The sequence below is a fragment of the Thamnophis sirtalis genome, unplaced genomic scaffold (genome assembly GCF_051295495.1).
Source record: "Thamnophis sirtalis isolate CommonGarterSnake01/CBP01778 unplaced genomic scaffold, rThaSir2_p1.2 scaffold_2, whole genome shotgun sequence".
Classification (NCBI taxonomy): Eukaryota; Metazoa; Chordata; class Lepidosauria; order Squamata; family Natricidae; genus Thamnophis; species Thamnophis sirtalis.
Window position 1 is genome coordinate 173,575,603 of NW_028261382.1, and position 16,855 is coordinate 173,592,457.

At 36.0% G+C, this 16,855-nt stretch overlaps 1 protein-coding gene across 2 annotated transcripts in view; it reads right to left on the minus strand.

The window, feature by feature from the left end:
* Positions 1 to 261: 261 nt before the first annotated feature.
* CDYL (chromodomain Y like) overlaps positions 262 to 16,855 on the minus strand; it is a 98,141-nt gene continuing 81,547 nt past the window's right edge. For both annotated transcript variants that reach the window (XM_087707514.1, XM_087707515.1), the window contains exons 3-7: positions 13,605 to 13,858; positions 11,439 to 11,611; positions 9,712 to 9,922; positions 7,153 to 7,296; positions 262 to 2,201 (exon numbers count right to left, since the gene is read on the minus strand). In XM_087707514.1, the coding sequence (XP_087563640.1) occupies positions 2,043 to 2,201; positions 7,153 to 7,296; positions 9,712 to 9,922; positions 11,439 to 11,611; positions 13,605 to 13,858 (941 nt within the window). In that variant the 3' untranslated portion in view covers positions 262 to 2,042. The remainder of the gene's footprint in view (positions 2,202 to 7,152; positions 7,297 to 9,711; positions 9,923 to 11,438; positions 11,612 to 13,604; positions 13,859 to 16,855) is intronic.

The window sequence follows — 16,855 nt, forward strand, 5'->3', positions numbered from 1 at the left end:
CACATGACACCAGGGGAAAGTGTTATTCTTTTATACTCTACATTCAAGAGGTGATATAATCTTAAGAATTAATCCAGCGTGTTTTCTACGTGCCTTTTAAAAGCTGCTTTTGCCGCAAAACAAGAAATGGGGGAAATATTAAAATTTGCAAGAATTACTACAGGTCACAGTTCAAAAGGGACCTCAAAGCTATAAAAATGCATTTCCTGGGGAAAGATGAAAGAACACTGGATGAAGAATAAGGACAACACTTTGCAGCACTTTTAAGAGGTGTTAAGAAATATTAGTTTTATTTTAACAGGTTCACAGCTGAATATTTATTCTATAAAAACTTTACAGATTGTACAGTTTATATATAGTTCAAACTACTAGAACAACAAAAATTAGGTCCCACAGATGCAAAAATACTGTACCAACCCAAGGAAAAGCAGATTTATACACTGTACATCTTTCTGCTAGGATGAGGTGGTCAGGCTCCAAGTATAAAGTTCAAAACTGTACAAAAATAAGGTTTAATTTTTCCCCATTCTTCATACATTCAGTAAGATTGCAAGTATAGATATCTAAATCCTAGTAGATATCTGGAGTAGGAATCATCATACACTCCCGACAGGAATGTAAAATAGGTCTATTTACACAGGGCACTCTCGTACACCAGACCGTCTATTATGCACCCCGATCCAGAAAAGGCATACAGGGAAAACAGAATTTCGCTAGCACATTGCCCTCCTGGATGCAGTTCCATGCGCACAAAAGGGCACTGTGTGTTTGGGGGGAAGATGGAGGAGTTGCCTCCAACAACTGATGTAGGGTTGTGAGAACCAAGATAGTAAATCTGCAGGCTGCCAAAAATACATACTACGTACCCACTTCAATCACAAGCACTACTCTTGTTCTCTGGAGGGGAACCACATCTAGTGCCTTGCAAAATGCCTACAGCCTGTTGCTGCATGGAGAGTTCTCTGGATCAGGGTCATAGTGTATAATTAAGATTAAAAGCATTGACAAAAAAAACCCCCAAACAACTAAGATAAAGTTGCATGAAAAAGGAATAATTAATAGTGTGCCACACAAATTTTAACTTATTAAATAAAATATATTCTACAGGAAGCTAAATATGAACATAATATATATATTTTTGGTGTATTTCTTTAAACAAGCAAATAGAACAAAACAACGTATAGTTTTTTTCACCCAGCAATAGAAGCAATTATGTAGTAAAATAATTAAAAAACCCTAAATTTTTGTAAAACCACTAAGACTAAACTATTATTTAACCCATAGTACATATGGTATTTCAGTGATTCACTAATACTGCAAAACAAAACTTTTTTTGGGGGGTGGGGGGGGGACAAGAAACTGGCATCTTCATGCTATCTGGGTAAGAACGGGTTCCCCAAAACAAGAAGGACTGAGTGTGTGTATAGAATAAATCCTGAGCACACTTAGGGATTTGGGGGAGGGGGGGCATTTTCTATATAGGGTACTTTTTTCTTAAAAAATATTTGTTTTTTTTAGAATACATTATTTGAGGTATTTTCAAACCTTTCTCAAAATTCAAGGCAATGCCTCTTCTTAACTGACTTTTGGGGCAGTGAAAGTAAGGGCCGGCCAATACCCGTTTTATCTCTTGACTCTAGTGAAAAAATAGTAAATTGCTTCAGGAATTTCCTGCCACATACAAAATAATGTAACATCTCATTTTATTCACCACTTTCTTCTGATACAGTACTAGCCAATGATAACAAAGTAGAAGACAAAAGTTTGGTAGTGCACTCCATTATATATTTTAGTTTGTGTATATAAAGAAATATAATATATATTTATATATATATATATATGTGGAAAAAGAAAAAAAAAAGTTCAATGCTTAACATACAGTACTTCTTTTAAAAACCCTTGACCATAAAACCAATGCTCCTCTACCTTTTAGCCCTCATTTTCCGAGCTTTAGGTATGTTTTATTTTAATTTCAGTTTTAGGGTATTGATGAAAAATCCAGATGTCCAAGTAAATACAATCCAGTGTCAATGCACATCTCTTCAAAATTCATCAATCTTCTTCTGTAAGTATTTTAACATTGAGTCCATCCCTTGAGCAGAACCCCAAATTTTCTTTAAAACTTCACACTCCTTATCATTGGCTTGTTCCAAGTCCACCTTCATAATACTACGAACTAAACCTTTGGATTCTTCAAGTACCTATATTAAATTTTTAAAAAAAGACAGGAATGGTATTATTTAATACTCAAGATACGTTTTAATCATAAATAGTGGTCAGAGAGAAAGCACGTGAATGCAGACTGTTGTGGTAAATGCACTGCATTACTATGGATGTCTGGGAACTGAGAATCACAGCTGGGACACAGTTCTTCTTTCTCTTTTAAAAATTAAGCCTTTCACCTTTCCCGAGGGGACTCAATGCCAGACACTTCTCTAGAAGAAGGTATATAAAGAGAAGGCATTTCACACATGAATGAAAAATCAGTATATTTCTATTTTGCCACAGTTATAGCTACTCCATCCTAACTCCATCAATGCTTGCTTTAAAAGGTCACAAAATATTTTTTTAAAAAATTCAAAACATTTATTTTAGTACCATAAGTGTCTAAGCGTATTTTTTAAAAATTAAAGAATGGATTTCTAAAGTTGTTTTGCCTTCAGCATTACATTTTACACTTCCTGTTTCTGCTGATCTAGGAACTGAATTGCAAATTCGGAGAACTACCAAATTAAAAAAAATGAACAGTATATTCCAATCAATCATTCAATCTGGGAAAAGACTCAAGCAAATAATTGAATCATAGATCTGAAGACTGGAATACTTCCCACATCTAAATACTTGTACATTTGAAATATATCAAGACCTATTTAGAGTAGAATTTAAAAAAAAACTATCACAAGTGATATATTCAGTTTGGAATTGACTTTTTCTTGGTGGGGCAGTGCACTTTGACGCAGTGTTGAATTCTGTCAACTTGGCAAGTTTTGGAAGCGGTTTGCCATTGCCTCTTTCCTAGATCTGAGAAAAAGTATGCGGCACAAGTTATCCAGCTGGCTTCTTGCTTAAGGTGGGAGCCGAAGTCAGAGTCTCCCAGTTTTTAAGCTAGTCTCTAAATTAAACTGGCCCCCTCTGCAATTAATTATCATTACAGTGTTCTTTTCAAAATTATTTTCCATTCCTGAGACAAGAATTTTGTTTACTAAATTAATATTGCATTTGTTTCTGTAATACTGCATTTCTTTCATTTTTGCCTTTTATGATATACATTATCTTATTTGTATCATCTACAAAACTGATTACCATTCCCTTAATTTCTTTATCCATGTTATTAATAAAAATAATTGAATGACATGCATATAGACAAGGATGAATTCTGGTGACCACAACGGTAGGGCTAGGAAAGGACATTCTCTTTTTCTATTTGTGGTCCAGATTAGAGAATGAAGTCCTCTACATTCACCTTTCTGGAAAATCAGGGGAAGGCCAACAAATACTCTTTCGGAAAACGTTTTGATAAACAGAGAACACTTTTAAAAATAAAGGCTGCCTGAACAGCCAAGAAAGGAAAAATAGACACACACCCCAAAAAGGGGGGGGGGGGAAATAGGGACCATCAACTTTTAAGAAAATTTCGCCTTCCCTTCAGCAATCCTTTATGTTTTCATGCTACACTTTTGAAATGGATTATGCACAAAAGAGGATGTAAAAGAAAAAAAACCTGGACAACATTTTATTCATAAATATGTTATTTGTATTAAAAAAATAATAAAAAACCATTTAAAAAAAGGAAAAGAAAGCCCACAGCCTCCCTGGGATTACGCAAAGCATAGATGACCCTATGAAATTTTCTGTCATCAGATGTGATGATGGCTACCAATTAGGAAAGTTTTAAAAAGGAACTGGACAACTGCTAAGGAAGTATTGATGTCTGTTTTCTAGCCCTTGGATTCACAGCCAGACAACCTTGAACACTAGTTGCTAAGGAGCAAAAGTGGAGGAGAAATATCACTCCCCCCCCCCACAAGTCGGTGTGTTTCCTTAATGCATTTTGTTTAAAACAGTGAGTCATAAAATGTTGGCTAGATTACCAATTTGCTTTTTATGTTTTTAAATAGATTGTGATTAAACAGATTGTAATAGCTATGTTCTTCTGTGTCTTATATAGTTGTTAAAGCATATGAAATGAGACAGAACCATATGATACCGCAAAAAAGAGTTCCCAAACCCTACTGATTCCATTTTCCCTGAAAAGGACTGGAATTACCATAACATTATATCCTCCAGGTCATTAGAGTAAAGTCATCTATCAAAATTTGTAAGACTGTCCCTATCCTTTATCTGAGTTTAGCTGACTGAAATGTCTCTATTTATAACAGCTTGGATTTCAGATAGTACTACCAGCTCCACAACCTTCCATCCTTGACTTCAGATTTATGTTGAATTCCTTACCTTTTCCATCATAAGTTAAATTATATGCAATAAGAACATATTTATATGCTACTTGTTGAAATAATTAAAAATATATTGTTATACCTCTTTGAAAAAATAAATAAAATTAGGATGTTAACTATTTTTGGGGACTTTTACTGGCAATTTCACAAATGAAACTTTTAAATAATTAAATGTTAAGCCAATCCAATAATCTCCGAGGCCATGTTTTCTCTACTCTGCCCTTTCAAATAAAAAAGAGAAAGGAAAGAAGAAAAATGTTAAAATATTCATGATTGGGAGAGACATGGGAACAAGGTCAGCCAATGAATAGGCATAGCAACTAAGTCAGCCAATGGGAGCTTAAACAGACCTGAGTCTGTGCAGAGAATTGAAACTGAAACTAATCTGTAAGGTCTGAGTCTGCTGCTCAAAAAACTAGCAGCCTGTCTGGGCTTGTCTCCTGATATGAAGCTAACTGCTTGTGCTTGGCTGTAACTCTCCTTCCCTGTGTTTACTTGGAAGAACCACCTGCTGGTATTGTACAAATATTCATCTATTCTTATGTATATAAAGAAGTTAATGAATCCTGCTGCATCAGTTAAATGTGTGTGCTTCTGGATTTGAATTTATACAATAAACTCTGACAGAAAGGCATGTAGGAGGTCAGAAATCCAATGGCTCCTCTGGCTCAACTGCCTTTCTGATCCCCCCAAAGTCACCAAACTGGCAGTAGACTTGGAATTTGCACAAATCAAATCATTTTATTTGGTTTCAAGGGAAGAGAATATAAATCCAAGGGTTTTTTTTAAAAAAAAACAAAGACAAATGAAAAAGTCTGTTTCTTCTCTTCCACTTGTACAGGCAGATTTTTGGATGTATTGCAAGCTGTGACTTGCTGCATGAAATAGGATTTTCTATTAGTACCCTTTACTCAATTTTTCTTCCTTTATCAAGTGTTTCATTACAGCTGATTTGGGCTAATGAAAAAGCAAAACAACTAGAAATGTATGTAATACACATCAAGATAATGTGGAATAAATTTATTTTAGCTTTGTTTTACTAAATGTGAAAGAAATGTCAACAGATCTTCTCTGATTTAGGGCAGCACAAAGTGTTCCAGAACATTATCTTATTCAACAATTTTCCGAAACAGCCACGTGTCTGCAGAAGGAATTCTGTTGACACTTGAATGGATCCTGGATGAATCCTGTTATCTGAATTCTGATGCACAGTTGCACATCTGAAGTGCTATTTCAACATGTTGCTCTCCCTTGTGGTTTGACTGCATGTTCGTTCCCCCATATCAGTGCTCTATTGCACAACTCCTTTGATTACAGATAAGATGTGGAAAGGATTCTTAAGGATAAAAATGAACAGGCATTTAATGTATAAGTAGTATATATTCAATTTAGAATACAATCAACTTTTATATTTTCCTAAAATTAGCATTTTAAAAACACAAAGCACAGACAGTAAAGTGCAAATATTATCTCAGAAAGATAAACTGCCTCAATCCCTCTAGCAGGCTGTGGTGGGACTGCAATTAACGTAGATGCTGTGCTAAAAATGGGTATGTACATGCAGAGAAAAACAAGCAAATGAGTTTTAATTGCTGCAAGAAATCTTAGTCGAGAAACATTAACATTCCCAACTGTAATTAAGGCTGGGGTCTACAAGACAGCTGCAATGTGGAAGCTAGTATCTTTCATCCTTCATTGAAGCTACCCAGATGTCACTGGTTTGGTTATATAAGCATCTTTTGCTCATAATAATCGGTACTAAATCAAGGCTAGATATTAAACAGGTTGAAGTAGCAATCCACACTCCATTGCAAATCTCACCGTGGAACTACAGAAAGGCCAACCAAATAGATTAGTAGATGACAGTTAAAGGCACAGTTAAAGTACTTTTAATGGATTGCAAAATGTACACTGGTCTCACTCAGGACCACTACTAGAATGCAGGTGTTATGAGCATAACTTATCTAATGCAGCAGCAACAAATTATTTTGTAATAGTGGTTGGGGGTTCAGCATATTATAAACCTTACGTTCTGCAGTAGCAGATAATTACATGCAAACACGTCTTTATTTGGTAAGTAAGTATTATACAGTAAGAAATTCTAAATTAAACAAAGCAATGTGATGAAACTAAGCTGTTCAGGTAAAAAGTCCAGAGTGAGTTTTCATGCCTTTTCTCTTCCGTAGTTTTGGACCAGATATAGTCAAAACAAGAGAGGCTTTTTTGGAGTGCATTCTTACCATAAACACTTACAATTTGTTTTCTAGATTTGTGCATTACACAATAGCTGCATTACAGCTACTGATGATGTGCTGTTGGATTTGGGGAACCTACAATTTGTTTCCTAGATTTGTGCGTTACACAACAGCTACTGATGATGTGATGTCGGAAATTGGGAACCTATTTGCAGAATTCATCCACAAGTCATTTCCTTCTCTGTGAAATATTACAATCTGCAGCTGAGTGCCTTTTTAAGAGAAGAGACAATAAAGCGTCAGCTTTTGGGTTCAAAGTTAATTGGGATGATTGGTAGAAACCCTACCTGCCCATTGTATGTTTTGAATAGTGAAAATCCTTCCCAGAATATTGCAGGGCCAGGTCAAAATGGTTTTAAACTAAATTTACTGTGTGAACTGACACTTAATCATTATAACACTCTTGAGTATTAAACTTCCATTGAAAGAAGCAAGCAACTTACAACTGAATTACACGTGACAAGTTCCTTAATTCGGACCATAACCTCCTGTATGAATGTTCCTGGCCAAAATACTTGAGATACCAGTCCTTTCGAACAAGCTTCTTGTGCTGTTAGCTTCCTTCCACTAAATAACATTTCATTTGCCTGAGAAAGACAGAAATTATTTGTCAGTTATAATAAAGCATAATATTTTTCTAAATATAAAACATTGTGGCTTAAATAGCAATAGCAGTAGACTTATATACCGCTTCATAGGCCTTCAGGCCTCTCTAAGCGGTTTACAGAGAGTCAGCATATTGCCCCCAACAATCTGGGTCCTCATTTTACCCACCTCGGAAGGATGGAAGGCTGAGTCAACCCTGAGCCAGTGAGATTTGAACCGCTGACCTGCTGATCTAGCAGTAGCCTGCAGTGCTGCATTTTAACCACTGCGCCACCTTGGCTCTACTTGGAATAATTAACTAGAATACGTTACTTTTTGTTTGTACAGTGAACTGAAATAAAGCAAATATTGAAAGCAACACAATAATTCAATGTCAACTGATGATATTTGAGTTTCAGAGTGTTTATGATGCAAGATTTTTTTTAAAAAAATCTGTTTATTGCCAAAATATAGAATCTAGATTAGGGGTGTCAAACTGGTGGCCTGTGGGCTGGATGGATCACGTGCAGGCCATACCCAGCCCAGCTCCGCGAAGGGAAAAACGTCTCAAAACATCATGTGACAGCAACGAGTTTGACACCCATAATCTAGATCAGTGGTGGTCAATCTGGTCCCTACCGCCCAATAGTGGGCGTTCCAGCTTTCATGGTGGGCGGTAGGGGTTTTGTCCGATACTGAAGCACTTTCCTTCTTTAAAATTTAACTTAAAAAAAATTCATAGCATTATTTAAAAACATTTTCATCAGGTTTTCATAAAATCACCATTACTGTGGAACTGGTGGGTGGTTAGAAAATTTTACTACTAAAAGAGATACAAAAGTGGGCGGTAGGTATAAAAAGGTTGACTACCCCTGATCTAGATTCTTGCAGGGGAAAAAATCTAGTTAGTATTAAAAGAAAAGCAAAAACCAGAACAAATCAATGCAAAGTATACCATTAGTTCTAAAGTCAACAACTTTAACTGCCTTGAATTGATTGCAGAAACATCTAGCATGATAATATCTCAAAGGAAGTTGAACGGGTTGTCATAGAAAATTTTTGTAAGGGAAACAGATTACAAAGTCAAGCTGTGGCAACGTGCAGACCATATGTAAGTTCTACCAGTAATTTTTGTGACCTTTGGAGTCTCTCCCTCAACTTTGGACTGCCACCCCAAAATATCTCAAAAATATTAATAAAGCTCCTTACTATTTTTAGATGGAAAATAATAAAACAAAACAAAATAAAATAGTTGTTCAAGGTCTGGGGCTGGGATGGCAAACCCATGGCACGCGTGCTGGAAGTGGCACCCATCTCTCTGGGTGCGCCAGCCGTGCCCGTTGTTCTTCTGGATTACGGCGCGCACATGCATGGTGGCCAGTTGGTCTTCGTACGTGGGGGACAAGCGGAAAAGCAGTTCCCTGGCATGCATGCGCGCACTGGGAAGTTGAGCTTCCAGTTTCTAGCACACGCATGCATGCTGGCCAGTTGGCATGTGCGTGCGCATGCGCGCAGAAACCAGAAGACCAGGTGATTGGCATGCATGTGCATGGCAGAAACTGGAAGCTTAGAGAGTTTGAGGGAACTGCTCTTTCTGGCGCTCCCCCATGTGCGTGCGTTCCCATTTCAGCATTCGGTGCTGAAAATGTTCGGCAACACTGGCCTAGGATCTATAACCCCTTAGTTCCAATGGGAGTTGAACACAAAGGAATCCAAAAAATAAACCAGGAAGCTGTTGTAGCTCACCGAACAACTGCCCCATTAATAGGAAGTAACACATAGTAGACTAAGCAGATTAGACTATTAGACTATCAGTCCACAAGACTTAATTCCAGTTTCACATAGCCTATAATCATTTATACTATCCGAAACGCTAGGAAACCTTTCATGCCAATGATATATTTTTAGTTCGGCTTGTACAGATGCATTTGAGAAACCTATGATTTGTTTCTCATTGGATACCCAGCTGCCTTCCTGATTTTATTTCAACTGACTCCAGAAAAAGCATTGACTGCTTTAATGTAGGTTTTTTTTATTTTTGTAATTTTATGCTCCCCATGTCCTGAAGCAGCATCTTTTCTAAATTAAATCCAGCATCTCTTCTTCAGCTCTATAAAAATAGTTCTTAACTTATTTTAGATACATAAAACATAAGTATATAGAACTAATTTTTTTTCCTGAATATGCAAATGCATCAACACAAAAGCACACAGCAATATTTTAGGAGCCAGAAACTGCTTTTTCCCAAAACATTTTCCTTATACATGAATCATCAAAATGTTACATTTTTTAAGGGCTATGAGCCATAAACAAATATTTTGAGATGTCAATTATGTCAATTCAATTACATTGAAAACTATAGGCACATGAAATGTTATAAATATATAGAATACATATTTATTTTACAGATGACTTACAGATGCCAGACCCATTATTCTTGGGAATGTGAGCGATGAACATCCATCAGGGCTTTGCCCAAATGTTGTATACGGAGTCTGAAACCAAGCCTTCTCATTAGCCCATACCACATCACATAGAGGTAATATAGATGCACCAAGTCCAATAGCTGGGCCATTTACTGCAACAATTATGGGCTTTTTAAACTGAATAAAAGTATTTACAAAATTCCTGAAATAAAATAAGAACACGGTTACAGCTCACATTTTAGCAGCAATATTCTTCAGTGAAATCTATTTCAAAATTGTAACTATTCTAGTAATTATTGCTTATAAAGACTTTTTTAAAAATATGAGTGTCACAGCCACATTTTCCTAGGAAAGTATAAAACAAGAAATAGTAACATCACTCTTTTATTAGAGGTGAAATGGAGGAAGGGCATCAAATTTAATAATCAATCTCTAATGGAGAGAGTGAACATAGCCACATAAGCTGTTTGTAGCCAGTGTTTTTTTTTAAAAAAAAAATATTAAAACATTTTGTATTAGTTCTCGTCTTACAACAGTTCATTTAAGTGACCATTCAAAGTTACAATGGCACTGAAAAAAGTGACTTACGGCCATTTTTGACCCTTTGGACTTTGGCGCATCTTCATGGTCACATGTTCTAAATTCAAATGCTTGGCAATTGGTACATACTTATGATGGTTGTCTTATCCCAGGGTCATGTGATCGCTTTTTGCGACCTTCTGACAAGCAAAGTCAATGGGGAAGCCAGATTCACTTAGCAACGGTGTTACTAATATAACTACAATGATTCACTTAACAACTGTGGCAACAATGGTCCTAAAATAGGGCAAAAAACCACTTAACAAATGTCTCACTTAGCAACAAACATTTGGGGCTCAATTGTAGTTGTAAGTCAAGGACTTGCCTGTGTTTTGTTAGGATGCTCAAAACAATTTGATAAATACATACAAAAATATTTTTGAAAAAAGAAAATGCTACAGCTCTAAAATGAACTTTACTTCAAGAAGTAACATAAGTTACTAAAATGTTTTTTACATTGGGGATAAACAGTAAGAAATAAAGCAGACTCACTTGCAGTTTTTCATATTACACGCTTAAAGAAATAAAACATAAAAACATTTGAAATAATTTATTGTTTTAAGGAACATAATCGCATTTCATTTTTTTCATTCTTCAGCACTGATTTTTGTTTTAGATATTAAGATTTGGTTTTGATAGAGTCATTTCTTAACCAAGTTTTTCACATTTGGTATTAATAATAAATAGTGGCTTATTACAAACCATCCATCCAAATTTCCTTTTCAGTGAAAGAGGGAAGTTGGAAAAGCAGAACATTAGATTCTCATTCTGTGAGTCCATACACACAAACACTCTCAACATATACGTAAGTTCCAAACATCCAAGCTGAATAATCTTTCTGGATAATCTGGTTTCCTATATTATGAGACTTTTATGAAAGGTAAAAATTGTATCTATTCAGTAAGATTCTTCCGAATATAAAAATTCTTGCAAACATGCTTAACCTAATGGATGTGCAACTCTTCCTAGTTTTAAAGAAGACACCTTTACAAATATCTCCCAAATAATAAATATTCTGATTTAAATCCATTTACTGAGGGGGAAAAAACCCAAGTATAATTGGAATAGCAGTTTTGGTTTCACAAATAGCTGTTTTAGGTCATGATCTATTAAAGCACAACTTGAATAATTTTACAAACCTAATTGCATCTGCCATCTTAGTACTTTCTCTTTTTCTATCGTCTGTCAAACGTCGAATAAAATAAATGAAATCAAGGCCACAACAGAAAACACTGCCAACTGCACTAAGAAGTACAAGTTTACTGTCATCAACAGCTGCTGTGTTCAGTGCACTCTGGACTTCTTTCATCACCTGGAATGAGATGCATGAAACACATAAAAAAGGGATATATAATATTTGCTTCTCAAAAGCTTTTCATTTACCACGCATTTCTGTAATGTGAACAGCAGGTGGCATATGTAACCAATTCAGAGACATCTAAATTTAGGATAAAAGTCTAAAACTTTTTTTTTGCCAAAAGAGAAAGACAGACAACAATGGACAAATGTTTTTTTTTTTAATGTAAGCATTACCAATATGAACTTGGGTTGTGTTCAATTTTACTGAGCTCAGCAGAATTTATTCTCAAACAATAAGGCTGAAGTAAATATATCTAATTTCTAAATTCACTATAAAATTAGTCAGAAAACTTTAATTCTTAATAATTTATAATAGTTTATAATAGTTTATAATTACAAAAATACTGAAAAATAGTACACAGGCAAATCAGTAAATCACTTAAGGTAATTTGAAGCTTTATAATTACATTCTTGTCAAATTTCCATTAACCTGAATGGTTATATATATATAAAACTTTAGCTTCTATAACTTATATAATTGCTAGTATTATGGTCAGTGTAATACTACCAGTATAATACCATGGCACTATTCATAACTTGTTTTAATTTATAATTTCCCAATTTATGACCTGCAGTGGTGAAATGAATTGACAGTGACCTATGAAGTTTTAGGGAGACAGGTTTCTTGAGGGGTGACGCAGTGGCTCAGTGGTTAAAAAGACGCTGGGCTTGTTATCTGGAAAGCTGGCAGCCGTGTTTTGAGATTCGAGCATCAAGTGATGGGGTGAGCTCCCATCCTTGCTTCCAGCTCCTGCCGAGCTAGCAGTTCAAAAGCATCCAAATATGAGTAGATTCATATTTATTCTCTCCAAGTACCACTATGGTGGGAAGGTAACATGGCTCTATGATGTCATGCTGTCCACATGAACGTGGAAATGTCTTCAGACAGCACTAGCTCAATGGCCTTAAAAAAGAGATCAGCACTGCCCCCTGTAGTTGGAAATGACTAGTGGAGGAAAATCCGCAGGGACTCCTCTACCTTTTGTTTCTTAAGAACTCTCTGAAAATTCAAAAAAACCCAAAGCCTGGACTTCCTTGTAAGATACATGTTCTACCAATGAGCTCTCGCTATCATCATTCTAATCCTCCTGAAAAGGCTTCTGCCTCCTTATCTCCAGCATCCAACTCCACACTTGCATTTACTAATTTACTAACGTTTTGCCATTTACTAATTTAACGTTTTGCCATTTACTAATTTACTAACATTTTGCCATTGATGTACTGCTTAACTTTTAATTTCTACACTATTTATTTATCAATATATGGCCACCCAGCTGACAAGAAGTGACTCTAGTGGCATAGAGCAACCAAGTAAAACAATAAATATATAAAAACAATGATTAAAATATGCAAAACCAGCAAACCTAGGAGAGAATAAATATGAATCCCAATAACAGAGCCATTTTAGAATACCCCTGATCTTCCAGAACCCCAGGCCTGAAAACATCACTAGATGTTGAGGGACTATTAACAGACGAAGAGTTAGCTTCACTTTAGGGAGGTAGATGCTACAGGAGAGGAGGCCCTCCTTCTGGGACGCACCTCTAGCAGATGGGACCCAAAGCCTCTTGCAGATGGGATCTGAAGTTTCTAGCAGATGGAACTTGAAGCATACCTCTTCTGGGAGAATTAATGGGTAGGGCAGATGTAATTAAGGAGAGGTGATCCCTCAGATAACCCGTCCCATGCCATGAAGGATTTTAAAGATTGAAACCAGGACCTCGTCTTGACCTGGAAGCAAACTGGCAATCAGCGCAACCCACAGAGCAGAGGTGTAACATGCTGTCCTAGTTGAAGCTTCCAAATACTCTTCAAGGACAGCCCTATGTATAGCACATGAAAGTAATCCAATCTGGAGTGACTAGGGCATGGGTGAGTTTTTGGGAGAGCAGGAATCCCACCCTCCCAGTTTAAAAAAAAAACGGAAGTAATGAAACAACTCTAACCTCTGGATTTAATGAATTGTTCTCTGATGACTTGGTGGATAATAAAATATGCGTGAATCCATCTTGTTTCCGGACAACAATGTCTCTGTAGCGATAAGCACTTTCAGTTTGCCGCACACTGAATCGTAGCCTTTTATCAAAAGGCTGATCTCTCCTTTCATCAATAAATCTTCGTTTGTTGGCTGCTACTCCTGTTACTGATGTCTGAATGTTGGTACCATTGGTTGCCAAGGCTTCTATAAAGGTAGACGTTCCTGTGAAAAGGGTTACAGTATTTTTAGACCTCAGCTTTATTCATGAAACATATCAAATTCTTATTCTCATGGAAAGCATGGTAATACCTAAATACAGGGCGGGGCATAACCTTTTCCTAGGGGGTCACAGCAACACTTGTAATAACAACACAAATAATTCATACACCATTCGAAAGCCCATCAAAAACTGAGTTTATTGACACGATTTAATAGTCAGTATGACCACCATTAGCCCTTCGAACAGCATTCAAACGAGGTGGATAAGAACACAACAAATCTTCAAACAGTTCCGTTCGATTTTCCAGATTTTTCAACACAGTTTCCAAATTCATTCTCAAAGTTTCAACCGAAACAAATTTAACATTTAATAGCTCATTCAATTCAGTTTTTTATGGGCTTTAAAATGAGGTGTCGCGGAAGTTGTAAACTGCTGTCGATCTTGCTGTGACCCCCTAGGAAAAGGTTATGCCCTGCCCTGAAAATCGAACGGAACTGTTTGAAGATTTGTTGTGTTCTTATCCACCTCGTTTGAATGCTGTTCGAAGGGCTAATGGTGGTCATACTGACTATTAAATCGTGTCAATAAACTCAGTTTTTGATGGGCTTTCGAATGGTGTATGAATTATTTGTGTTGTTATTACAAGTGTTGCTGTGACCCCCTAGGAAAAGGTTATGCCCCGCCCTGTACTATAGCAAAGAATAGCAGAAGCAAAAACTAAATGTTTTAATGAAAGCTTACAAAAAAAAGCGTTTCTGAAATGCAACTGCTTACGGTTCTACAGAATACGTATGAGAGAAGGTGGAAATTATACTTATATGGATAATAGGGGGAATATTAAAAGTCAGATAACCAACACTGAATTCTTAGAAGAATCATTTTATTGCTGATACAACAAAATGTAAAAAAGTACAGACAAATACACAGAGAAAATATTAAAAAGTACACAAGCACAAACATGTGTTGACTCAGTGTACTTTTCAGTGTTGACTTTTAGTGATCACATAAATCTTCTCCAGGTTGATCTGTCCCCAATGTGGCCCTTCAAATCTCCCAACAGTGCACCCATCTCCATTGTAATCAAGTCCATATACCTTACTACTAGTTGTCCTCTTCTTTTTCTTTCTACATTTTTCAGCATTATACACTACTCAAGGGAGTGGGGTCTTTATAGAATGCATATCAAAGCCTGGGGCCTGGATCTGGCCTATGAGGTACTTAGATTTGGCCCACCGGGCTGCCGTGAAAACAGCCCACGGTATTTCTGTCACCGAAAATGGGCTCCCGAGCGCCGTTTTCAGCTGCCCCGGCCTCCTGTAACCCTTTGCCAGTGAAAAACAGAGCTCCGGAGGGCAGAGATGTTGTTAATCTGAAGACCTATACATATACAGATATGCCACTGAAACTGGAAATGTTGCCTTGCATTCATAAACTTTTCATACTTCATAGCTGCCATATTTTTTGTTTTGCTATTTCATAATCAATTTTTAAAATGTATGTTAAGAGACACTTTACAGATTCAAGAAAACAAGAGATTTAAAGTATGCCTCATGGTTCCACTGTGATTCAGGCTTCTGAGAAAAGATGGCCAATTGAAGACAGCTCCACGGACAAAGGGAACTGATGATTCGCAGCTTTGCACAAAGGAGATCAGCTCCCTCCCTTTGATCTTTTATGGATTGAACAGAATGACATGAGATTGCCTAATCTATTTTTCCTTATGGGTGTTTCTTTTCCTCGCAAAAAGGCCACAGGACAGTAATCTTGAGGTGGGGGTGGGGAATTAGGAGATGGAGGAATTCACTATTTTTCTCCAGCCGCAAAGTGGAGACTTTCCAGGACACTACACTTCCTTTGCTAACTATTTTTGAAAACTAACAATGGACTTAAGGAAGTTAAGCCACCTTTGGAATGGCAAGATTGGAAACACTGGGCGAGTATGTTTTTAATCCTTAATATTAGAATATGACGATTTACTTTAAAAGTTTTATAACTTTTAAGAATTTAAATAGGAAAAGTAAGATAGGGTTTTGGGTACAGAAAATTCTAAGGTTCCAAAAAATTAAGCTTTGGACTTCGAATATAAATATTTTGAAACTGTTTTCCCCAAAAAATAAATCCATGCCTATGGAAAAAAATTGCTTATCAGTTTGGAGTCAAAAAAGAAATTTGTAATAAGGATTAACAACCATCCAAATGGATTGCAGAAAAAGACAATCCTGTATAAATAAAAAGGAAAAACGAAGATTGTAAAATTGTCTTATTCAATCAGGGATAAAATTGGATGAGTATTTATTCTGTATGATTCTGTTTTTCTTTAGTTAAATAGTAAGGAAGTTTGGAAAGATTCTTTTATGAAAAAAACACAGGTCTTGTTATAATTTAGTTTTAAATTTTAGTTTTTTGTTTGTATTAGGATAATGGGATTATTTTATACATGTGAAATGTCAATGTCCTTACAGGGTGGAGATATAGAAAATGCATTTAAAGATTTGTTATTTGGAATATCCTGCATTGTATTTTGTCTTTTATAAAGCGGAAATTGTCTTTTTTTGTCATATGACACTTTTAGGGAATTGTTTATAGGATCAGACAGGTAATCCATACATGCTTCCTTCAATAATGGTGGCTTGTCACCATGAAATGTACATAGACCTCAAAGAGGATACTCTCAGGCGTTTTATATTTTTAGTTCTTGATCTTAATAAATAGATATTCCTAAATATGACTTACAGTTGGTGAAATGTGTATCCAGTGTGAATTTATTTTGCTCTTTTAAATTGTCTGGTCTGTTTTCCTTTTGCATCATTGATCAAATACTTTGAGATGTTTTGAAGCAACATAGGAATAAGTTAAGCTTTCAAAAAAATTGATATTTAAGTAATTAGATGACCAAAAAACAACACATCATTTTAAAGATATGGCCTTTAATATACTGTATTACATCTCCATTAAGCACCCAGTTTCTTATTTAAAATATAAATCACAGATGTATAGGA